This window comes from Oncorhynchus mykiss, chromosome 5 (genome assembly GCF_013265735.2).
Source record: "Oncorhynchus mykiss isolate Arlee chromosome 5, USDA_OmykA_1.1, whole genome shotgun sequence".
NCBI lineage: Eukaryota > Metazoa > Chordata > Actinopteri > Salmoniformes > Salmonidae > Oncorhynchus > Oncorhynchus mykiss.
Genome location: NC_048569.1, coordinates 38253031 through 38278705, shown reverse-complemented (window position 1 = coordinate 38278705; position 25675 = coordinate 38253031). Strand labels below are relative to the sequence as shown.

The 25675-nt window shown below is 44.6% G+C and overlaps 1 protein-coding gene across 1 annotated transcript in view; it reads right to left on the bottom strand.

Moving 5' to 3' along the window:
• The window catches only part of LOC110523763 (WD repeat-containing protein 70), an 86006-nt gene that overhangs the window by 37585 nt on the left and 22746 nt on the right, over positions 1-25675 (bottom strand). The window contains exon 10 of the mRNA XM_021602756.2: positions 11429-11603. Coding sequence (XP_021458431.2) covers positions 11429-11603 — 175 coding nt within the window. The remainder of the gene's footprint in view (positions 1-11428; positions 11604-25675) is intronic.

Sequence of the window (25675 nt, the reverse complement as noted above, 5' to 3'; positions counted from 1 at the left end):
GGATTGAACACATTAATATCACAAAGGACTGTATGTTCCTCCTCATTATGGTGTGCAGAACTTCGCACAGACGTTTCGTAACGGCTCTGTACTACACTAACACTGACCACTGCTTGATTGAAACCACCCCTCGAGTGGATGCACTTTGTACTCTGAAGGGCTTGGAGGAGAACACTGACGACATAACATTCCGTCTCTGTGGGAATGTTCTGGAACCGAGGCCAGCGTATCCACGCACCGCTTTCACCCGTACGTCACCCATTCTTAGTGTGAAAGGCTTCCCAGCAGCACCCTAAAGTACCACTGCACATTACCTGGCAACCCTGGACATGAAACTGGGTGATTCTGGCACAAATGCAGTAATAACAGCAAGCCACGCAATCACTGCCGACCCTACAGCAGCAAGGCTGAGACCTTTCTTGACTCCCATCACAGGATCAATCAATCCCACGTCAGGGTTCAGGAGCCTGATCTGTCATCCTCAATAATCCTTCTTCGGTCCGAGCACTAGATCAAGGTCGGCTGGATAATTGATATTGTCTGTCGACATTTTCTGCCCATGAGTAATAGAAGTGATACGGCAAGAGATGGGCTTGATCCTAACCTCTTCAGAGTGAAGAGGAGTAGCAGTGAAAGGGCATCAGCAGTGAGTTGCTAGGAAGTGGGTCTAAATCTATGCGAGTGATAAGAGTCAAATTGATTACGTTTTGTCATAATGTTTTCTGGGGTCCTCTATTTAAATCACAAACATGTCACAAACATGTCCTTGTCCCAGGGCTAGGGTTCTTACAAATGTGTAACGGTAAAGGGCATTCAGTGAAAACTTGCCCCTCCAGCCCAGGTGGCCAGGGAACACACAGTGTTATTGTAAGCTGCTATGGGATGCTGGGTAAATATTTAGTCTGGGAGAAGAACAAGTAATAAATTAGAGAGCTTTTACTCAATCTCTCTGAGCCTGCTGTTATAGCCATGCAGGGGTGTGGGGGTGGGGGGGGCAAGTCTCTGGGATCTGTTAGGGCTGGCAGGACAGGAATATAGCAACAGAAAACTCACTAGCATCACTCAATTCACAGACTCTCTGGCAGACGTGAGAAAATGAGTGAGGAAATGTGAAACTGAAAGCATGCCTGCTACAGATAAAACCAAAGGTTCATGGATCGTAATAATACAAAAAAAGGATTGTTACATTTGTGAATATAAAATGTTATAATCTCTAAACAAATACCGTCCTCTGTCTGAGCCCTGTTTCCCGACTCACTGCACAGAGAGCCTGCAGATATCAGGCCTGCCTGTCACTGTCTCACAGACGTCCCCTCACACTAAAAACAGTCACATCACACACACACTACTATTCACACACATTGAGCTACTCAACCCTGTCCACAGAAAGGTCCTCAGCGGAACGGAGGGATCGGGGGAGCTGCTGGAGGCATAAGGGGAAACCCATACGCTCTGTATCATCTCCTAACATTCCTTAAGCCAATTACAAAGGTCCAGGATTTAGCTGTTAGCAAGGCAGACGAGCATGAATGACGGTCAACATTCGGATTAATGTTGTCCTGATTTTGTTTTGGTTAAGCGTAAATAGAAGGGGAAAACAAAGCAAAAGCTAACATGGGAAGAATAAATAAAGAGATTATGAAAGTCCAGCTTCAGCCTTGTATACTAGAGTACCTTGTGAATAGTCTACTCTAGTGGGATAACAAGACTTGTGAAATCTGGCAACAAACACTAAGGAAATGGACATAACTAGGAGGAAATCAAACTGGAGTGATGTCCTGACATTCTGACACCTCCTCAAACTTAAAGAGATTGCCTCAGTAGGCCTCTTGCCAGGTCCAGAGTGCTCTCTCTCTCTTTCCCCCTCTCGGGGGTCAGGTCTGTCTGTGACAGCTGTAAGTGAGGCTGTGAGCGATAGACTGCCAAACCTGCTCTCTCCACCGATCCCTCCACAGGAAGCTGCGGCGTGTCATTTCTTCCCACCACCCCGACACGGACCAGAGACGTGTCACCCACCGGCCGCAAAAGCCCCCACGCAGGTAGGATCATGGGTAGACAGTCGGGCAGGACATGCAGAGTCCGGGAAGAGGAGAAGTGAAGATGTGACTGACCGTCTGAGCCGGGGAAAAAAGGCCTGTTTCTCCTCAGTCTGTAGCCAGGCAAGAAATTCTACTCCATGAGAGACACTCGACTGAAGCAGATTGAGACATATCCGAGTGCTGAATGCAGGTCATTTTCCTCCACTGTGAAGGGCTCTATAAAATCTGTTGTATTTTTTGGCTGATTCAGTTATTTTCTCCCAAATTCCATTTCATCAGTTTCCGTTTCCCCCTGTTTTTTCAGGTTTTCACTCTCAAAATCACACCTTTTTAATAGACAAACAATGCTTAAACGACATCAGGAGACCACTTTTGAGGTCTGGGGAACTATATAAAAAAGAACTTTTGGGTGTAGTTACCCTTTAATTCCAGTGGGAACCTAGCAAGAGGCTGTTTAGCAGTGTTTCTGTTGAGCACAAACAAACACCCACTGGATTGATGCAAATAATCATTATATCCTTCTCCCAGGTAAGCATAGGCTACTTTGTAGTTCATATTTAAATGAGAAGGTTTGTTGGGAAAGCTTTTCCATCTACCAGAAGACTGTTTTCATTCGCATCATGGCTAACGGCTACAAAAAGTGGTAGACGTGCACACAACTCACAGACAGGGGCATGCTCGTTGCCTCTTGAAAGTTGCAGGAAATATGAATCACTGATGCATTCTGTTCATGCTTATGATAAACTTGGACAAATGTATTAATTTAAGACATTTAGTCGATTGCCTACTAAGTTCAATAAATATTTGAATATTGTTGAATTTCGTTTTAATGTGATTCCGTCCGCGTTCTCCGCATTGCAGATTTGATAAGGTCCTAACTGTGATGCTTTGTCACATATCTCCAGAGAAAAACTGAACAGTCAGGCAAATGTGAAGAACGCTTCCCAGGATCCAAAATACACAATTAACCGTGCAGTTGGGATCAGAGAGATGGATGGAATGCACACTTTGATTACTTAATTAAGTAATAGTGGAAAAGTACAGAAGAGAGTGGATTTGATTAGGCCTCCCTGCAACCTCCATGTCTGTCCACTCAATCATCACACCCCACCACAGATAGACTCTTATTACATCACTGGCTATTTTTCACTGGGCTAAGTTCAGGATGACGGATAGCCTGTGGAGCTTCGCTTAGGTTATATACTTTACTACAGCCACGGCTGAGTTATGCCAGAATCAGGCAGCAGTATTGTGTAATAGTGGACTGTTGACCAAAACATGCAGGGTATTTCTGAGGTTAAAACCCCAGGTGGAATATGTTACTCTTCTGTTGTTGTGCAGTTCACATGCACTCGAAAATTCAGTTCGCCATGAATAACATTAGGCGAAACTCTAGGGCCACCCAAATAGAGTTGTATAGCAAGTCTACTAAGCTATGAATTGATTTACTGTTTCAGTGGAAGCATCCTCCATCTAGCTAGTAATTCACAGTATCCTCTCCGCCAAGCTGTTCACACCATTAGTTGAACCCTCGAATGTGACATTATCACTCTAGGAATTCACCCCAGGTGTAGCACTTATTTCTCAATGCCAGAAACGCATATAGTAGTAACTTAGATCACCCCAAGAAAACATTCCCAAATTACAAACTCTTAAATCAAATTATTATTATATTAAGTTGTTCTAAAAGCTGGGTTTGAGGTTCTCCCCAAATCAGCTCTAACTTCAGAAGGAATCCCACAACCCCACTATCTGAAATAGAACAACTATTTGAAATGCCCTCACTTGCACTAGGTTAACGTGGTTTTAGCCACAAGCACAAAATCGGTAAGTGTTACCAAAATCTGATAAAATGTGGGACATTTGTGAGAATGAGTAAGGCGAATTGGGCGTCTACTCGTCAATTTGCAGGGTAATGCAAATTTGAAAGAGTGCTCCAGCAAGAACTTGCTTCTCAAAGTGGATGCTGTCCCTACCATCAATGTCACTTCTAAAGCATCTCAAACAGCCAGCAGCACCAGCAGAGACTGAGCATTATCATGGGTTTCAGTCAGCATGGAAGTCAATCAGGTAAGTAAAAGTCAAAGAGCTAACTTGCTACCTCTCTGCTAATGTTAGCGAGCGCATTTAGCTCACGTCTTCCATGTAAATAACACAAATAAAAAGAGCCAACTGTAAACATGTCTGCCATCTCTTCGTAACCAACTACTGATGCTGTCATACTATAAACAGTACAATCTTAAGGGAAAATGTAGTTTTGGCCGCGATGGTGGTCACTGTTACTGTATAAAGCAAGTTTTCAAGGGGGCTGCGCGTTGCGGTAATTCTGTATTTCTGTGGCTCCGGGGGAGTTTTCTACATAGCCTGCCGAGTGTGGGCTAAACTGAAATTTGACACTTGACGCTAGGAGGGGTGGATTTTACTAAATGGGAAAGTTTATTTTTTGGATTTTACAATCAATGTTGTCACAGTTGATTCTTGTTGAAGAGGCAGCTGCTAACGTTAGCTTGCTATAGCTAGCTATCCTCTTCCTCCATTTCTGAATGAATTTGTGCTATTTCTTTCTCGCTAGAAAAATAAGCGAGCTAGATTTTTAAGTTCCTCCACCGTGTGACTCACAGAAATTACGATCTTGTGTTCGGGGCATTCCGGCAGTCTTTGTGGTTTTAATATGCAGGGAGCATAAATTGTACAATTGCAAACTAACAAAGAATGTTTCAAATTAGAACCCATGTATATTAGTTAATATACAACACCAACTACATTAGTATCTGTTAGGGTCCATTATCTGCTACCTGGAATTTAAAGCAGCAGACCACCCCTTTAACCTAGACCAGCATATCTCCCCTTTAGCCAAGGAGCTGATCGAGGACTGTAGGAGAAAGAAGTGAGAGCACGCATCCCATCCACATTGACGGGGCCGTTGTGGAGCGGGTCGAGAGCGTCAAGTTTCTTGGCGTCCACACCACTAAGGACTTAACATGGATCACCCCCCTCTCTCATCTTTTTAAGTGGGAGAACTTGCACAATTGGTGGCTGACTAAATACCTTTTTGCCCCAATGTGTATATATATATGTTTTTTTTTTGTGTGTGTGAATTTTACCCCTTTTTCTCCCCAATTTTGTGGTACCCAATTGTTTAGTAGCTGCTATCTTGTCTTATCGCTACAACTCCCGTACGGGCTCGGGAGAGACGAAGGGTGAAAGTCATGCGTCCTCCGATACACAACCCAACCAAGCCGCACTGCTTCTTAACACAGCGCCATCCAACCCGGAAGCCAGCGGCACCAATGTGTCGGAGGAAACACCGTGCACCTGGCAACCTTGGTTAGCACCCGGCCCGCCACAGGAGTCGCTGGTGCGCGACGAGACAAGGATTTCCCTACCGGCCAAACCCTCCCTAACCCGGACGACGCTAGGCCAACGGTGCGTCGCCCCACGGACCTCCCGGTCGCGGCCGGTTACGACAGAGCCTGGGCGTGAACCCAGAGTCTCTGGCGGCACAGCTGGCGCTGCAGTCCAACACTTTGTTTTTAGATTATTTAAACCAAATTGAACATGTTTCATTATTTATTTGACACTAAATTGATTTTATTGATGTATTATATCAAGTTAAAATAAGTGTTCATTCAGTATTATTGTAATTGTCATTATTACAAATAAATTAAATAAAAAATCGTCCGATTAATCGCTATCGGCTTTCTTTGGTCTTCCAATAATCGGTATCGGCGTTGAAAAGTCATAATCGGTCGACAGCTACCGCACAGTCATGAAAAGGGCACGGCAGTGCCTCTTCCCCCTGAGGAGGCTGAAAAGATTTGTCATGGGCCCTCAGATCCACAAAAAGTTATACAGCTGAACGATGAAGAGCATCTTGACTGGCTGCATCACCGCTTCGTATGGCAAAGCACCACCCTTGACTGAAAAGCGCTACAAAAGCTCACAACCCAGTACATCTCTGGGGCCGAGCTCCCTGCCATCCAGGACCTCTATATCAGGCGGTGTCAGAGGAAGGTCGGAAATTTGCCAAAGACTCCAGCCTGTTCACTCTGATACCTTCCAGCAAACAATACCCGGAGTATCGGCTCTCGGACCAACAGGCTCCGAGACAGCTTCTACCCCCAAGCCATAAGACTGCTAAATAGTCAATTAAAGGTACCCAAGTTGGGTGAATTTTGGCCCATTCCTCCTGACAGAGCTGGTGTAACTGAATCGGGTTTGTAGCTCTCCTTGCTCGCACACACTTTTTCAGTTCTGCCAACAAAGGTCAGTGCTTTGTGATGGCCACTCCAATACCTTGACTTTGTTGTCCTTAATCCATTTTGCCACAACTTTGGAAGTATGCTTGGGATCATTGATTACCAATTAGTCTGGAGCTAGCCCTTGCTAGGCCCATCTCCCGGCTAGCCAAAGAGGTCCATCAGCCACTTGGGGTACAATACTTACTTTGCCAATTGTCCTAGACCCCTTTTACTGCCGACACGGAGCCCCGATGACCCATCATGACTGGACTACTGACGTAAATCGCCCGAGTGGGTTTTTCAACTGGCTCCTCCGACGCAACGTCCCCTGAATTCCCATCTGCTATCCGCGGGCCGCTAGCTGTCTAGAGCCTATCGGAGCCTATCGGACTGGGACATGCTTAACACCCCGGCCATCCTACAATCTAAGCTTGATGCCCTCAATCTCACACAAATTATCATGGAACCTACCAGGTACAACCCGAAATACGGAAAATCGGGCACCCTCAGATATCATCCTAACCAACCTGCCCTCCAAATACACCTCTGCTGTCTTCAACCAGGATCTCAGCGATCACTACCTCATTGCCTGCATCCGTAATGGTTCCGCATTCAAACGACCACCCCTCATCACTGTCAAACTCTCCCTGAAACACTTCAGCGAGAAGACCTTTCTAATTGACCTGGCCCGGGTATCCTGGAAGGATATTGACCTCATTCCGTCAGTAGAGGATGCCTGGTTATTCTTTTAAAGTGCTATCCTGATAATCTTAAATAAGCATGCCCAATTCAAAAAAGACTAGAACCAGGAACAGATATAGTCCTTGGTTCACTCCAGACCTGACTGCCCTTGACCAGCACAAAAACATCTTGTGGTGTACTGCATTAGCATCAAATAGCCCCCACGATATTTAACTTTTCAGGGAAGTTAGGAACCAATATACACAGGCAGTTAGGAAAGCAAAGGCTAGCTTTTTCAAACAGAAATTTGCATCCTGTAGCACAAACTTCAAAAAGTTCTGGGACACTGAGAAATCCATGGACAACAAGAGCACCTCCTCCCAGCTGCCCACTGCACTGAGGATAGGAAACACTGTCACCACCGATAAATCTGCAATAATTGAGAATTTCAATGAGCATTTTTCTATGGCTGGCCATACTTTCCACCTGGCTACCCATACCCCGGTCAACAGCCCTGCACCCCCCCACAGCAACTTGCCCAAGCCTCCCCATTTCTCCTTCACCCAAATCCAGATAGCTGATGTTCTGAAAGAGCTGCAAAATCTGGACCCCTACAAATCAGCTGGGCTAGAAAATCTAGACCCTCTCTTTCTAAAATTATCCTCTAAAATCGTTACAACTCCTATTACTAGCCTGTTCCATCTCTCTTTCGTATCGTCTGAGATCCCCAAAGATTGAAAAGCTGCCGCGGTCATCCCCCTCTTCAAAGGGGGAGACACTCTAGACCCAAACTGCTACAGACCTATATCTATCCTACCCTGCCTTTCTAAGGTCTTCAAAAGCCAAGTTAACAAACAGATCACTGACCATTTCGAATCCCAACGTACCTTCTCTACTATGCAATCAGGTTTCCGAACTGGTCATGGGTGCACCTCAGCCACGCACAAGGTCCTAAACGATATCATAAACGCCATTGATAAGAGACAATACTGTGCAGCTGTATTCATCAACCTGGCCAAGGCTTTCGACTCTGTCAATCACCACATTCTTATCGGCAGACTCAACTTCCTTGGTTTCTCAAATGACTGCCTCACCTGGTTCACCAACTACTTCTCAGAGAGTTCAGTGTGTCAAATCAGAGGGCCTGTTGTCCGGACCTCTGGCAGCCTCGATGAGGGTGCCACAAGCCTCGGGCAGACAAATTTCTCTGAATACATCAATGATGTCGCTCATGCTGCTGGAGATTCTCTGATCCACCTCTACGCAGACGACACCATTCTGTCTACATCTGGGCGTTCTTTGGACACTGTGTTAACTAAGCTCCAGACGAGCTTCAATGCCATAGAACTCTCCTTCCATGGCCTCCAATGGCTATTAAATGCAAGTAAAACTAAATGCATGATCTTCAACCGATCACTGCCCACACCTGCCCGCCCGTCCAACATCACTACTCTGGACGGTTTGGACTTGTGGACAACTACAAATACCTAGGTGTCTGGCTAGACTGTAAACTCTCCTTCTAGACTCACATTAAGCATATCCAATTCAAAATTAAACCCAGAATCAGCTTCCTATTTCGCAACAAAGCATCCTTCACTCATGCTGCCAAACATACCCTCGTAAAACTGACTATCCTACCAATCCTTGATTTCGGCGATGTCATTTACAAAATAGCCTCCAACACTCTACTCAGAAAATTGGATGCAGTCTATCACAGTGCCATCCATTTGGTCACCAAAGCCCCATATACTACCTACCACTGCGACCTGTATGCTCTCGTTGGCTGGCCCTCGCTTAATATTCGTCGCCAAACCCACTGGCTCAAGGTCATCTATACGTCTTTGCTAGGTAAAGCCCCGCCTTATCTCAGCTCACTGGTCACCATAGCAGCACCCACCCGTAGCACGCGCTCCAGCAGGTATATTTCACTGGTCACCCCCAAAGCCAATTCCTCCTCTTTCCTTCCAGTTCTCTGCTGCCAATGACTGGAACGAACTGCAAAAAACACTGAAGCTGGAGACTCATATCTCCCTCACTAGCGTTAAGCACCAGCTGTTAGAGCAGCTCACAGATCACTGCATTTGTACATAGCCCATCTGTAAATAGCCCATCTGTAAATAGCCCATCCAACTACCTCATCCCCATACTGTTATTTATTTGATTTATTTTTCTCCTTTGCACCCATTTCCCTACTTGCACACTCACCTTCTGCACATTTATCACTCCAGTGTTTAATTGCTATATTGTAATTATTTCGCCACTATGGCCTATTTATTGCCTTACCTCCATTATCCTACCTCATTTGCACACACTGTATATAGACTTTTTCTATTGTATTATTGACTATATGTTTGTTTATTCCATGAGTAACTCTGTGTTGCTGTTTGTGTCGCATTGCTTTGCTTTATCTTGGCCAGGTTGCAGTTGTAAATGAGAACTTGTTCTCAACTAGCCTACCTGGTTAAATAAAGGTGAAATTAAAACATTTTAAAAAATTGTCCATTTGGAGGACCCATTTGCGACCAAGCTTTAACTTCCTGACTGATGTCTTGAGATGCTGCTTCAATATATCCACATAATTTTCCTCCCTCATGATGACATCTATTTTTTTTAAGTGCAATAGCAAAGTACCCTCACAACATGATGCTGCCACTCCGGTGCTTCACGGTTGGGATGGTGTTCTTCAGCTAGCAAGCCTCCCCCTTTTTCCTCCAAACATAAGGATGATCATTATGGCCAAACAGTTCTATTTTTGTTTCATCAGACCAGAGGACATTTCTCCAAAAATTAAGATTTTTGTCCCCATGTGCAGTTGCAGAACATAGTCTAGCTTTTTATGGTGGTTTTGGAACAGTGGCTTCTTCCTTGCTGAGCGGCCTTTCAGGTTATGTTGATATAGGACTCGTTTTACTATGGATATAGATACTTTTGTACCTGTTTCCTCCAGAATCTTCACAAGGTCCTTTGCTGTTGTTCTGGGATTGATCTGGACTTTTTGCACCAAAGCACGTACATCTCTAGGAGACAGAACGCGTCTCCTTTCTGAGCGGTATGACGGCTGCGTGGTCCCATGGTGTTCATACTGGCGTACTATTGTTTGTACAGATGAACAAGGAACCTTCAGGCGTTTGGAAATTGCTCCCAAGGATGAACCAGACTTATGGAGGCCTACAATTATTTTTCTGAGGACTTGGCTGATTTCTTTTGATTTTCCCATGATGTGAAGCAGAGAGGCACTGAGGTTGAAGGTAGGCCTCGAAATACATCCACAGTTACGCCTCCAATTGACTCAAATTATGTCAATTAACCTATCAGAAGCTTCTAAAGCCATGACATCATTTTCTGGAATTTTCCAAGCTGTTTAAAAGGCACAGTCAACTTAGTATATGTAAACTTCTGACCCACTGGAATTGTGATACAGTGAATTATAAGTGAAATAATCCATATGTAAACAATTGTTGGAAAAATGACTTGTGTCATGCACACAGTAGATGTCCTAACGAACTTGCCAAAACTAGAGTTTTAATGACTCCAACCTAAGTGTATGTAAACTTCCGACTTCAACTGTAGACACTCGCTCACACACACACTGAACTGTCATTCTTACACAAAACCCTCCCACATTCACAAACACTACATACACACACAAACACACACAGGCATACCGACACAACAAAAACACATACATACCCACACTTTTACACTCATCAGTTGCTGCTGCTACTCTGTTCTTTATTTTACTCATTATTATCTATCCAGATGCCTAGTCACTTTACCCTGTCTTCATGTACATATCTACCTTGTACATTGATCTGGTACTCCCTGTACTGTATATAGCTCCATCATTGTGCATTTTATTCCTCATGTTAGTCACGATTCCATTTTGCATTATTATTTTATAAACCCTGCTCGGTTCGTAAGCAAGCACTTCACTGTAAAGTCTATACCAGCAAGGGGGGGGGGGGTAATGTAAACGGTTACCCCCACCCCAGTGACCGAAAACAATAAATGTCTGCCCAACAACCAACAATCCTCCATCTCAGCAATGAGGATCAAACCTAACCATCTGTCCCACTAACATACGACACATTCTTATTCTTATTCCCCCCACCACACACGTAGAGAGACCTCTCCATCCGCATACCACACATCCCTCATCCTATATCACACCAGATACAAGACAGATGGGAAAAAACAGACAGGATGGTTTGAATTAAGGCTATTTATCAAACACAAACGCCACTTTCCCACCTATGGCTTTATTTACTGCTGGGTCCTGCTTAGTGTTGGGGACCTTTTGAACTCTGACCCCATCCCCTGGCCTCCTGCTCGGAGTCCTTCATGTGTGACTAACAGTGTGTGCATAAGCTAGTGTGAGACAATGGTGAGGTAGTGTGTGTGTGTGTTTGTTCGTACGTGTGGTCGTTTATGCGTGTGCGAGTCAGCGCGTGCGACAGAGAGACTCACGCTGAGGTTCCTGTCCCAGATCTGGATGGTTCCGTCCTGGCAGCCGGCTGCCACTAGCTTCCCGTCTCGGCTGTAGGTGCAACATGTGGGCGTGACTTTCTTCCCCTGCAGGGAGCGGGGTTTGAAGCACATCTTGTGCTTCTTGTTAGAGCTCAGGTCCCATGTTCGAACAGTACTGAGAACACAGTGAGAAAGAGTAGAGGTTTATGAACCAACACACAAGATGCTCAAACGACACATGATATTAACATAGTGTATTTGGAACGTATTCAGACCCCTTGAATTTTTCCACATTGTGTTACTTTACAGCCTTATTCTAAAATGGATTAAATAAATAAAAAATCCTCATCAATCTACACACAATACCCCATAAGGACTAAGTGGAAACAGGTTTTTAGAAATTGTTCAATATTAATAAAAATAAAACTTATTTATGTAAGTATTCAGACCCTTTGCTATGAGACTTCGAAATTGAGCTCAGGTGCATCCATTTTCCATTGATCATCCTTGAGATGTTTCTACAACTTGGATTGGAGTCCACCAGTGGTAAATTCAATTATTGGAAATTATTTGGTAAGGCACACACCTACAAGGTCCCACGGTTGACAGTGCATGTCAAAGCAAAACCAAGCCATGAGGTCGAAGACATTGTCTGTAGAGTGAGGAGACAGGATTGTGTCGAGGCACAGAACTGGGGAAGGGTACCAAGACATTTCTACAGCATTGAAGGTCCCCAAGAACACAGTGGCCTCCATCATTCTTAAATGGAAGAAGTTTGGAACCACCAGGACTCTTGCTAGAGCTGGCAGCACGGCCAAACTGCTCAATCAGGGGAGAAGGGCCTTGGTCTGGGAGGTGACCAAGAACCTGATGGTCACTCAGACAGCGCTCCAAAGTTCCTCTGCTGAGATGGGAGAACCTTCCAGAAGGACAACAATCAAGCCTTTATGCTAGAGTTTGACAAAAGGCTCCTAAAGAACTCAGACCATGAGAAACAAGATTCTTTGGTCAATTGAACTCTTTGGCCTGAATGGTAAGAGTCACGTCAGGAGAAAACCTTGCACCATCCCTACAGTGAAGCATGGTGGTGGCAGCATTATGCTGTGGGAATGTTTTTCAGCACCAGGGACAGGGAGAATAGTCAGGATCGAGGGGAAAGAGGAACGGAGAAAAGTACAGAGAGATCCTTGTTGAAAACCTGCTCCAGAGCTTGAGAGGATCTGCAGAGAAGAATGGGAGAACCTCCCCAAATACAGGTGTGCCAAGCTTGAGGTGTCATACTCAAGAAGAATCAAGGCTGTAATCGCTGCCAAAGGTGTTGAGTAAAGGGTCTGAATACTTGTGTTATTTCAGTTTCCTAAAATTTCTCATTATGGGGTGTTGCGTGTTGATTGATGAGGGGAAAATAATAAATGTAATCCATCAAAGAATAAGGCTGTAACGTAACAAACCGTGGAAAAAGTCAAGAGGTCTGAATACTTTCCGGATGCACTGTATCAGCAGTAGCCCGAACCTCTGTGCACAATATCCCCGACTAGAAATTCCTCAAATCCATTAACAATCACAACATACCACCGTTCCATTATCATCCAAATATTCTGAGAGCTCTCCTATTACAACTCCACAATTCCTATCAGCCAGTAACTCACATCATATAGATGTTCCCTAGTCTCTGAGCCTTCTTCCCATACCCCTCCATATAGTATCAGCCAGATATGTGTTGAAGGATGAGAGGTTATGGAACGGAGCAGAGAGACAGAACACTAGATCAGCCTGACAGGCGTGTCTGAAGCCTCCATGAAGTCCTGATTTTACTCCCTACATCTGCTCAACACATTATTGAACCGTGCTGCAGACAGACGGCGCAGGATGGGAAGAATTAAAAAACAAACATACATATTTCTAACACCGATAGGTACACAAACACAGCTGAGCTGGTTGTATACGGTTGAGTCAATTCTAAGTGTTGAACCAAATATTGACTTGGCTACTAGGAGAGGAGTGATAATACAGGGACAGGGTGGTAAAAGTCAATGGAGGCATATTGAGGGAGGTTGCATATATTCTCTGCAATTCCTTGAAAAGGTGATAAAAAAAACGAATACATTAAAATCATCCCACACAATTTTACCCAGGTTAGAAATTATAAACAAGGGCATGGTCTCTGTTAAAAAAAGAATACTTTTTGACGAATAACGGGTTCCACACGTTCCTGCGTAGTTTGGGAAACATATTACTAATATTTTGTTATATTCTTATTATAAAATATATGTATGTTGACTGATCAGGCATTTCTTTGTGATGGTGTAAATTCAATGGGTTTATTAAAATACCCACATCTGCACACCCCTACTCCCACCCGTCACCGGTGCCGGGCTGCACAATGCTATGTATAAAAGAAGTATGCTGGTAAAGTGGTGAGGGAAAAAAAATGACTGTTTGAAAGGGTGTCATATAAACATAGCCAGATTTTTTTCTACAGGTAACAAACCATAAATTTGACCTGAAATATGTATACGTGTCAGACAGGCTCAAAGCAGGCATTCTGCAGCTTTTAAAACATACCAACGTGGACACTGGACAGTCATGTGACTGGGACCACCAAGGCCTGTAGGGTCAGAGGGGAAAGGAAGTGTAACCTTTAACCTCACCAACACGGTTGGTTTCCCATCCTAAGGATGCCTTAAGGAGGTAAGTTCCACACGCCTCCTTACCACCTCACTCAACATTATAACCTTCACCTAACTTAACAAACGCTCAGTAGTTCACCCTTCTAAAGAGGTTGAGGAGATAGACAAGAGGAGAGTACAGGATGAGAGAAAATAGAGCGAGAAATAGAGATGGAGTAGAGGGGACAGTAGAGAGGGGAAGGGAGGATGGGGAAGTGGAAGCCGACTAGCACAAACATGAGTCAGAGGGCAGACACTAGAGGCGCCTGGTGCCATGTGTCAGCCTAGCAGACCAGACGTGCAAATGTATGTCTCTCTTGCATGTGTGTCTCTCTGACCCACTGCCTGTTTCAACAGGCCTGACCCTTGGGGGTCACAGGGTCAGGAGAGGACCATAAACACGCAGAGCTGCTACTAACAGCAAGGCATGGATTCCTCCACGGCTCGCTACACACTACAACAGTCAGACACACACTCAACTGTGTTTAGATAAGTTTGACAAGGTGACACAGATGCCAGCCAAAGACAGATCATCTGAGGGAGTATTGGCAGTTGTTTAATAAACCTCACAAATTTACAAGTGTTTAATAATGTTGCTAGCACAAAGTGCTTTCAGGCTGATCCTCATACTAGCAACACAGTGACCAAGTTTAGTGCGTGATGTGAATTCGTATGTGAATGTTTGTGTGTGTGTGTGTGTGTGTGTGTGTGTGTATGCATTGCATACGTGTCGTGGGTGACAGGAGTGTGCAGGGTGACAGATCGTTCCACCTGCTCGCTCACAGACGTCTCTATTCTGTCTACATAGGAGCCTAGGTGTCTGTCCAGACACTAAAGACAGCAGAACTTTTCACGTAGCAGCACACAACACCAGGAATTCAATTCATCTCAGCCAGCCTCTTTCCAAAACATGGCCTTGATGGCTGACAGGGCAGGAGCAGAGGCCACCGCCACCCCACCACGGCTGGGCCGATCCTGGGTCTCTCACACATCTCAGCAGCTAGGCAAGGATGCTCTACCACATATTAGGTGGGAAGTTGTAGGGATTCAAGGAATGGCCGCAAAGTAATGCAAAACCTAGTGGATTGTAAACTACAGGTGCACTCAAGTTATTTAGGAGCTGTTTCTTCTAATAAATGATTTTGGTGACCCTCTAACATCACCCGCTTTAGAAGGGTGCTACGTTCCTGTGTGATGAACCAACAACTTAGCAACCATCTCACAAGTCGCACCTCAATTATTTTCAATGAAGTGACAAAACATTTACGTACAGAATAATAAAGAAACCAAAACACGGAGGGGCACACAAAGTATCACGCCACCCTTTCTTTCCCTTTTCCCAACAAGCCTGTTTTCGCCTCAATCAGCGCTCCCCTTTTCCTGTGTAAGCGCTTAAAGACCCAGAGGGGTGTTTGTGATAAAAGACGAGAGCCATACAGCCTCAGTCATGCATGTGTGGTTTACTAGGTAACACAGCCGTTCACACATCAACCCAGGGTTTAGCCCCCCCCCCTCCTCTCTGCCTTCAGATGCTATCTGTGGGACAGTCTTTAGGTCTGCCAGGGCCGGGTGGCTGGGATTATGGGAAAGCTCCCCAGATGGAGGGATAAGGAGGAGAGGAATAAAGGACAGTCTGATCAAAGCGCAGGGGCCTCTGTGTGTCAGGCCGTGTTAGAATGGCTGGGGGCCCGGGGATGGGGCCCGGCTGTGAGGCCCGCTGAGGCTCTGTTATAATCACTGATAGGGATTAGAGGGGAAAATGGAAGCTACTCCATCTCAGAGGATGTACAAGATAAGAAGGGGAAAGAAACTGCTGGCTGTCAAACAGGAAGAGGAGCAGTCAAGAGACAGACGAACACAGTAGGTTCAACCAGACATCCAGGTGAGGCCGGGGAAGATGTTGACTTATCGCCTCCTTCGTGCAAAAACATAGTATACAGAATAAAATATACAGCACATTGCTATTATATGATATTCCTGTCATAGCAGCGGGAAGTTGGGGAGCACCCCTTGAAAAATCAGAATGTTTTATTTTTTTACAACAAAAAGTAGTGCACTGGGCCTTCACTAGTATTGGCGGACCGATAGAAACGTCTGTAGTGCTGGGAAAAACATTTTTTCAGCATCTCCACTTCGGCAAAAAAGGTAGTTGTATAATTAAGAACAGTATCTTGCAGGATTAAATAGTTGAAATTGTAGTTGTTGCCCTGTCCCTTTCTCTGCGATTGTCATTCTAATGGCATTCATTGAAAAAAAAAAACTGTCCTCAAACATTCACATCAAAAGATACAAAAGTTACGGACAAAGACAAAACATCCACATCAAATAGAATATTTTTATAACGTATAACGATTTTTTTTTCTCATTTTGTCTGTCATAGTTGAAGTGTACCTATGATGAAAATTACAGGCCTCTCATCTTTTTACGTGGGAGAACTTGCACAATTGGTGGCTGACTAAATACTTTTTTGCCCCACCGTAATTACCAGACTGAAGTTACAAATGCTGGTAAACTCTCAAATACATTTGTTTTAAACATGCTCCACAAAAGAAGTGCACTGGGCCTTTACTAGTCCTGCATTAATGGACCGATATAGACTTCTTCAGCCTGGGCAAAGAAAACGCACCACCCTACTTCCCGTGGCTATGATTCCTGTGTGTACACTGGATTTGAAATCCACCTCAATAGTGAGATAAAAAGGCTTATAAATATTGTCAGCTTGGTTTAATGGATCCTCGTTAAGCTCAATAAGTAGGGCAGTGCATCTGCATCCAAAGACCAAATGATAAAGTGACTGTAGCTCATCCAGGTTGATTGGTTGAAAAGTTAAGTAAGCCATTAGCCTAGATCCCATTGGAGTAGCACAGGAGGAAATTACCATGAAAGTCTCTTGTCGCTCCAATAAAACAGGAGTAGCCTCACCATTGCAGCAGGTTGAGGTTATAGTTCAACATCCAATCCATTCTGTGCTGTGAGGCAACAGTCTGTACTTGAAAGTATCTGGTTGTGGTATGTATAGTGAACAAAAAAGTGTTGGTCCATGTTTCATGAGCTGAAATAAAAGATCCCAGAAATTTTCCAAACGCACAAAAAACTTATTTCTCAGATTTTGTACCAAATGTGTTTACATCCATGTTAGTGAGCATTTCTCCTTTGCCAACATAATCCATCCACCTGACAGGTGTGGCATGTCAAGAAGCTGAATAAACAGCATTCATTACACAGGTGCACCTTGTGCTGGGTACAAGGCCTACTACAACGTGCAGTTTTGTCACACAACACAACGCCACTGATGTTTTGAGGGCGCATGCAATTGGCATTAGAGGTCGACCGATTAATCGGAATGGCCGATTTCAAGTTTTCAACAATCGGAAATATTTATTTTTGGACACCGATTTGGCAGAATTAAAAAAAAAAAAAAAGATCTAGGGTCTTGGCTGATTTCTTTTGATTTTCCCATGATGTCAAGCGAAGAAGCACTGAGTTTGAAGGTAGGCCTTGAAATACATCCACAGGTACACCTCCAATTGACTCAAATTATATCAATTAGCCTATCAGAAGCTTCTAAAGCCATGACATAATTTTCTGGAATTTTCCAAGCTGTTTAAAGGCACAGTCACTTAGTGTATGTAAACTTCTGATCCACTGGAATTGTGATGCAGTGAATTATAAGTGAAATAATCCATCTGTAAACAATTGTTGGAAAAATTACTTGTGTCAAGCACAAAGTAGATGTCCTAACCAACTTACCAAAACTATAGTTTGTTAACAAGAAATTTGTGGAGTGGTTGAAAAACAATTTTTAATACATTCAACCTAAGTGTATGTAAACTTCCGACTTCAACTGTATGTTTCAATTGACTGGATTCCTTTATTGAACTGTAACTCAAAATTGTTGCATCTTGCGTTCATATTTCTCTTCATTGAATTACATTCCAGGGCAGCAGGATATGGAACACTAGCTCCGTAAGGCAGGCGGGGTGCCGGGCTCTGGGAGACGTGGTGTTAGAGACGCGCTGGACTGTGGATGAACCTGGTGTGTCTGAGTGTCTCAATGCCCAGAGAGGATGAGAAGTTCTCTCAGACCCCTGGGACATCGGTCTGTTCTCACTCCACATCTCCGTATTGCCATGGAGATCACAATTAATAGCCCTGTGATCCTGCACAAGTCCTCCAAAAAGCCCAAATTAGGGTATCTCCAAGCTCCATACTTTGGGCTGAGAGCGTAGGGTTACATATAGAAAAATGGGAAAAATACTCAGTTGACAAGCACAGTATGCCAGAAATGAACAATTAAGAGATAGTGGGATGATCTCAAGAGCAGGGAGGAGTATCAGTTTACATCGAGACGGGACATAAAACACTTGTGAGAGCTCAACTCAGAGGCTGCTACAGTGCGAGAAACCCCATAGCAAAGATTTACGGGGTTCGCTCAATTCACACATCCTTTATCATGGTTATTATACTGGTGTGGCCCGAGAGCATGAAGCAGATTCATAATGGTGTCCATTTTCAGAAAGATCATGTACAATGGTGATTCCTTAATGTGCCATCTACACTGAGTGTACAAAACATTAAGAAACCCTTTGTATTATTGAGTTGAAGGCACGCCCCTCCCTCAGTGTAGATCATATACTGTATGGAATGGTGCATGGAATGGTGGGGTGTACTGTATGATAAAGACAGCAGACAGGTGAACCTCCAGGACAGGGGCTGACAGAGACATGCTCTCCTCTCCTCTGGGGCCAATCGGAATCCACATCCCAGCCCTGTCCTGCAGCCCAGCATGGAGGTTATCCCTGGCATCCAGCAAAACATTCCTCACAGTTATTAGGGTTATTGTTTGTGTGTGTGTGTGTGTGTGTGTGTGTGTGTCTCTCCATCCCTATTAATCTGTGTCAAAACATGTCTTACTTAGTAAAACCCATAGCTCAATCTTGGCTAGAAATACTCCCACAGAGGAACAAAGTCTTTACACTTTCCAGGGGCAAACTATTTGGCCTGAAACATATTATTCTCCTTGAGGCTTTCAAACAGGTGTTCTTTCAGCAGAGAATTTGTTTAAGTAACACCGCACTTAGCAGCTATTTGGGCCCTATGCTTCAAATATGAGTAATCACATTGCGTTTAGGTAGCGTGCTATTTGGCATGTATGCCAATTTAATCTCAAACAAGAGTGAGAATGTTGAAAGGGGCTTCAATACGGTCTAACTCCAACTGCTGCTCCACGGGGCTACTTTATCGGGAAACGACATCTCTCGTCACATTCCTCTGATAGAAATATGTTGGGATAGTTTAGTCACACTTAAAGAGGACCGCCAAAGCCATGGGAAGAGGAATCCACAGAATGTGACAACCAGAGAATATGCTGTAGATAGGCCTAATAACCCATGTAAAAACATACTATAGTATACTATGATATAAATACTGAGTATTCACTGTAGTGTTTTTGCAGACTGTTCTGTAGTATTCACTGTAGAAAGTCTATGAAAACACTAGTGAATACTAATATTTACTGTAGTATTTACAGTTAATAAATACTACAGTTTACAGTAAAATAAAACTCTAGAATATACTGTAGGGTTAAGGGAAAGGGGATACCTAGTCAGTAACTGAATGCAGTCAACCAAAATGTGTCTTCCGCATTTAGCTCAACCCCTCAGAAAGGTGTGGGGGGGCTGCCTTAAAGGAAAACTCCACCCCCAAAAACATTTTGCTATTTGTTTCATAAGTCCATTGCTAATAAAACGTTTTGCATGTTCATATGATGCAAAATGCATCATACAGGCCAGAATTCTGTATGTTGGCAAATTTCTATATTTTGGTCTATTTCTTAGCATCGAAGATAACATTTTGTACCAATACCCATGTGAGCCTCCCAGGCCAATGTTGCCCAGGGTTATTTAAGAACATAATAATATTACATTGTATTGCATTACACACTTAAACGTATTCCACCAATCCCTTGGTCAAAAGTTGTTTGTGTTGTTAGTAATAGTCATTTATTTAGACAGCTGGCTGTGGAACCCAATTTGAGAACCCCTGCTGTAAGGAACACAATATATGGTCTACAGTGCCTTCGGAAAGTATTCAGACCCCTTGACGTTTTCCACATTTTGTTACGTTACAGCCTTATTCTAAAATTGATTAAATCGTTTTTATCCCTCATCAATGCACACACAATACCCCCATAATGACAAAGCAATAATTGGTTTTGCAAACATTTTTGCGAATTAATTAAAAATATCACGTTTACATAAGTACTCAGACCCTTTACTCAGTACTTTGTTGAAGCACCTTTGGCAGAGATAACAGCTATGAGCCTTCTTGGGTATGATGCTACAAGCTTGGCACACCTGTATTTGGGGAGCTTCTTTCATTCTTCTCTGCAGATCCACTCAGGCTCTGTCTGGTTGGATTTGGAGCTTCGCTGCACAGCTATTTTCAGGTCTCTCCAGAGATGTTTGATCAGGTTCAAGTCCAGGCTCTGACTGGGCCACTCAAGGACATTCAGAGACCTATCCCAATTCCACTCCTGCATTGTCTTGGTTGTGTGCTTAGGACCATTGTCCTGTTGGAAGGTGAACCTTCATCCCCGTTTGAGGTCATGAGCGCACTGGAGCAGATTTTTATAAAGGATCTCTCTGTACTTCGCTCTGTTCATCTTTCCCTCAATCTTGACTAGTCTCCCAGTCCCTGCCACTGAAAAACATCCCCACAGCATGATGCTGCCACCACCATGCTTCACAGTAGGGATGGTGCCAGGTTTTTTCCAGACGTGATGCTTAGCATTCAGGCCAAAGTTCAGTCTTGGTTTCATCAGACCAGAGAATATTTTTCTCATGGTCTGAGAGTCCTTAGGTGCGCCTTTTTGAAAACTGGGCTGTCATGGGTGGGCTGTCATGGGCCTTTTACTGAGGAGTAGTCTGTCTGGCCACTCTACCATAAAAGGCCCGATTGGTGGAGTGCTGCAGATGGATGTCCTTCTGGAAGGTTCTCCCATCAACACAGAGGAACTCTGGCGCTCAATCAGAGTGACAAATTGGGTTCTTGGTCAACTCCCTGACCAAGGGCCTTCTTCCCCGATTGCTCAGTTTGGCCGCGAGGCCAGCTCTAGGAAGAGTCTTGGTGGTTCCAAACTTCGTCCATTTAAGAATGATGGCCACTGAGCTCTTGGGGACCTTCAATGTTGCACAACATTTTTGGTACCCTTACACCTTTTATTATTTATTTATTCTACTTAACTAGGCAAGTCAGTTAAGAACAAATTCTTATTTTCAATGACGGCCTAGGAACAGTGGGTTAACTGCCTTGTTCAGGGCCAGAACAACAGATTTTTACCATGTCAGCTCGGGGATTCGTGTGTAGATTGATGAGGAACATTTTCTATTTTATCCATTTTAGAATAAGGCTGTAACGTAACAAAATGTGGAAAAAGTTAAGGTATCTGAATACTTTCCGAATGGACTGTATATAGTGTACAAATGGGGATATGTGGGAGGAGAATGGGGACATTACTGTAGTATTTACTACAGTGTTTGTTTTGCGGATAATACTGTAGTATTTAGTATAGTATTTTTCAACAAGTACTACACATGATTGAGAGACACTACAGTGCGTAGTGTAGTATTCTACAGTTTACTAAAGAATTCTATAGTAATTTGTTGTATTTTTTTTGTGTGGGCAAAGACAGTGCGACCATTTGACTCGCCATATGCGCCTAAATAGTTTGCTGTGAGACCTGGAGTTTTAATTTAGGTGCACCAGTGCGAACACAAAAAAATCCTCTAGATGATAATTGTTGCAATGATTACTTCACTGTACCGCAGCCCGAGTGCCATGGAGAATGCACTGAGTGCAGATACATGACCATCATGCTTGCACCATCGCTAAAGAAAACGGCTTGTTATCTTAAATATGTGTCATTGTGCTTCTAAATATTTCAACATAGGGGCACACGTGCTCCTTGTAAAAAAAAGGTCAGTATAGAGCCCTGAAAGAGCTAGTACATTAAAGCATCAAAAGCAGCACATCAAAAGCAGCTTCAGAACAATAGAGGGAGAGAGAGAGAGAGAGAGAGAGACTATTAAATCTGGGTGGTAACACTGGTCTGTTGTCAGTAAGACAGACGAACGGCACCAGGCGGTACGGCTGGCCCTCCTCTGGTCTTCAGAAATAGAAGCCCTGGGTCCTGGTTTATCTGGCCCATTGTCAGACAGAGGCACACACACAGCAGCCAAGACATCCAGGCTCCCCACTGGGACCACTGAACGGGAGTGCAGGAGTGGGGAGGAGAGAGACAACATTTCCAATTTAGTCATTCAGCAGGCGCTCATATCCAGGGCGACTTACAGTAGTGAGCGCATACATTTTCATACAACCCCTTCAGAATCACTGGGCCTTTAGATAACTGCCTGAGGTGAAAACCCAGGCTACAGCCCAGCTCCCTGTGCTGTGAGGTCTACTGGGTGTACCTCCCACACTGATCATCATTACCCAATGACGACGCATGAACTGTTTCTTACTGTCAGCAGCACTTCATTGAGACTAACACTTCACCGTACGCCTCATTCAGTCCCTTCCAGTTCTAACTTCAGTTACTCATAGTGAACCTCACCTAGCTCACAAGAGGCAGTCATAAAAAGTCCCAAACATCCCCTTTCACAACATCCGCCCGACAATCATCCGTTCCCCGAGGCCTTAGAGTGAGACGTGTGATTGAGGGAGACCGAGGGGAGGGATGGAGGGCAGGAGAGGGAGAGAGACTTTGAAAGAAGAGGGACCTCCTGAAAGCAGGCCACTGGACATTCCCTTCCTCTCCTGGTCCCGGTGGCCCAGGGAGTTGTAGTGACCCGCTTCGGACCCTCCCGCTGGGGACCCTTAACATCTACAGCTGGCCGCGGCTGCAAACGGCTCTCTGTCCACTGCTCTGATCTGCGCTACTCCCAGAACTGGGCTGGCAACCCCCAGTGCTAACGTGTCACATGAGGATTCCCAGGACCCAAAGTAAAGCTAAATAAAGCAGCTAGCCCCAGCGCCACATCTGGGAGGGAGAAGAGACGGTCAGAGGTGAACACTGGTCCCAGCCCCTACCCTCCTCAGCCTTGTTTTCAGTCCTGATCATGGTGTTGGGTTTCTGCTCCGCTGCCTGTCACACTCACTTAGAATCATCACTGGGGTTCTCTCCCTCTCGCTCTCTCACACATATACACACATACATAAACATGTTCAGAGAAACACACACGGACCCCACCCCTAAACATAGAAACACTACAGCCCCTGTGATAAGCTCTATGGGGAAACCAATTGGCTAGAGGAACACATAACAAACAGAGGGCTTGTGAAAGTGTAGTAGGTTACATGGATAATTCTGTATTGTATTACCATTGTATTCTGAAAACAGAGATTTTCCCCAATGAAAGCTCCAGGAGGTGACTCCACACTGTGAGAGAGGTGAGGACAGACCAAGGGTCCCAGAGGCGTAGCTTAGCCTAGAGGACTCCCTGCTGGTGACAAGTGAGATGATGGTAAACTAAACCCAGCAAAAAAGAAACGTCCCTTTTTCAGGACCCTGTCTTTCAAAGATAATTTGTAAAAATACAAATAACTTCACAGATCTTCATTGTAAAGAGCTGTTTCCCATGCTTGTTCAATGAACCATAAACAATTCATGAACATGCACCTGTGGAATGGTCGTTTAGACACTAACAGCTTACAGACGGTTGGCAATTAAGGTCACAGATATGAAAACTTAGGACACTAAAGAGGCCTTTCTACTGACTGAAAAACACCAAAAGAAAGATACAGAGGATCCCTACTCATCTGCGTGAACGTGCCTTAGGCATGCTGCAAGGAGGCATAAGGACTGCAGATGTGGCCAGGGCAATAAATTGCAATGTCCATACTGTGAGGCGCATAAGACAGCGCTACAGGGAGACAGGACAGACAGCTGATCGTCCTCGCAGTGGAAGACCACGTGTAACAACTCCTGCACAGGATTGGTACATCCGAACATCACATCTGCGGGACAGGTACAGGATGGCAATAACAACTGCCCGAGGTACACCTGGAATGCACAATCCCTCCATCAGTGCTCAGTCTGTCCGCAATAGGCTGAGAGAGGCTGGACTGAGGGCTTGTAGGCCTGTTGTAAGGCAGGTCCTCACCAGACATCACCGGCAACAATGTCACCTATGTGCACAAAGCCACCGTCGCTGGACCAGACAGGACTGGCAAAAAGTGCTCTTCTCTGACGAGTCGCGCTTTTGTCTCACCAGGGGTGATGGTCAGATTCGCGTTTATCGTCGAAGTAATGAGCGTTACACCGAGGACTGTACTCTGGAGCGGGATCGATTTGGAGGTGGAGGATCCGTCATGGTCTGGGGCGGTGTGTCACAGCATCATCGGACTGAGCTTGTTGTCATTGCAGGCAATCTCAATGCTGTGCGTTACAGGGAAGACATCCTCCTCCCCCATGTGGTACCCTTCCTGCAGGCTCATCCTGACATGACCCTCCAGCATGACAATGCCACCAGCCATACTGCTCGTTCTGTGCGTGCTTTCCTGCAAGACAGGAATGTCAGTGTTCTGCCATGGCCAGCGAAGAGCCCGGATCTCAATCCTATTGAGCACGTCCGGGACCTGTTGGTTCGGAGGGTGAGGGCTAGGGCCATTACCCCCAGAAATGTCTGGAAACTTGACTTGGTGGAAGAGTGGGGTAACATCTCACAGCAAGAACAGGCAAATCTGGTGAAGTCCATGAGGAGGAGATGCACTGCAGTACTTAATGCAGCTGGTAGCCACACCAGATACTGACTGTTACTTTTGATTTTGACCCCCCCTTTGTTCAGGGACATATTATTCAATTTGTTAGTCACACGTCTGTGGAACTTGTTCAGTTTGTCTGTCAGTTGTTGAATCTTCTGTTCATACAAATATTTACACATGTGAAGTTTGCTGAAAATAAACACAGTTGACAGTGAGAGGACATTTCTTTTTTTGCTGAGTTTATATTGTCAGCAATGATAAACCAGCATTTTTGGAAGCTCAAACTAATACTGCCTAGTAACTGTTGAATTGGAAATAGACTTCAGAGAGGGCCATATTGATGCCCAGGTGATCTCAATGAAAATGAGTCTTAAAGGGATATGTTAATTTGCAATCCTCCAGCTGATCCTGGATAAGCCACTGTACCCCAGCTCAAACAAAGACTCTAGTGATCATACACCGGCATTGCTGTCCTTACATTTCGGTGAGACTATCCGACTAGTTTATTCCCTGTAAGAATCGTTTAGGGTCTTCTTCTCTGGTGGGGGTCCTGATCCACATAATCCTGCTGTTAGGAAGATTAGTGACCAAGTAGTCATGAGTTGCACGGTGCCATTCTGAGAAAGCAGTGAGACATGGCAGTGCACCCTTATTCAGCTCATTACTGCCTTTTTCAAACCAATCAAGCCACTCATCCCAGCTCTGATAGAGCCCTCCAGCTGTAGGAGACAGCCTAGTGCCGTGTTCATTTAAATCAAATACAATTTTCGGGTAACGGCCTAGTGCAGCTGTTATTGCGGGGATAGCGAAA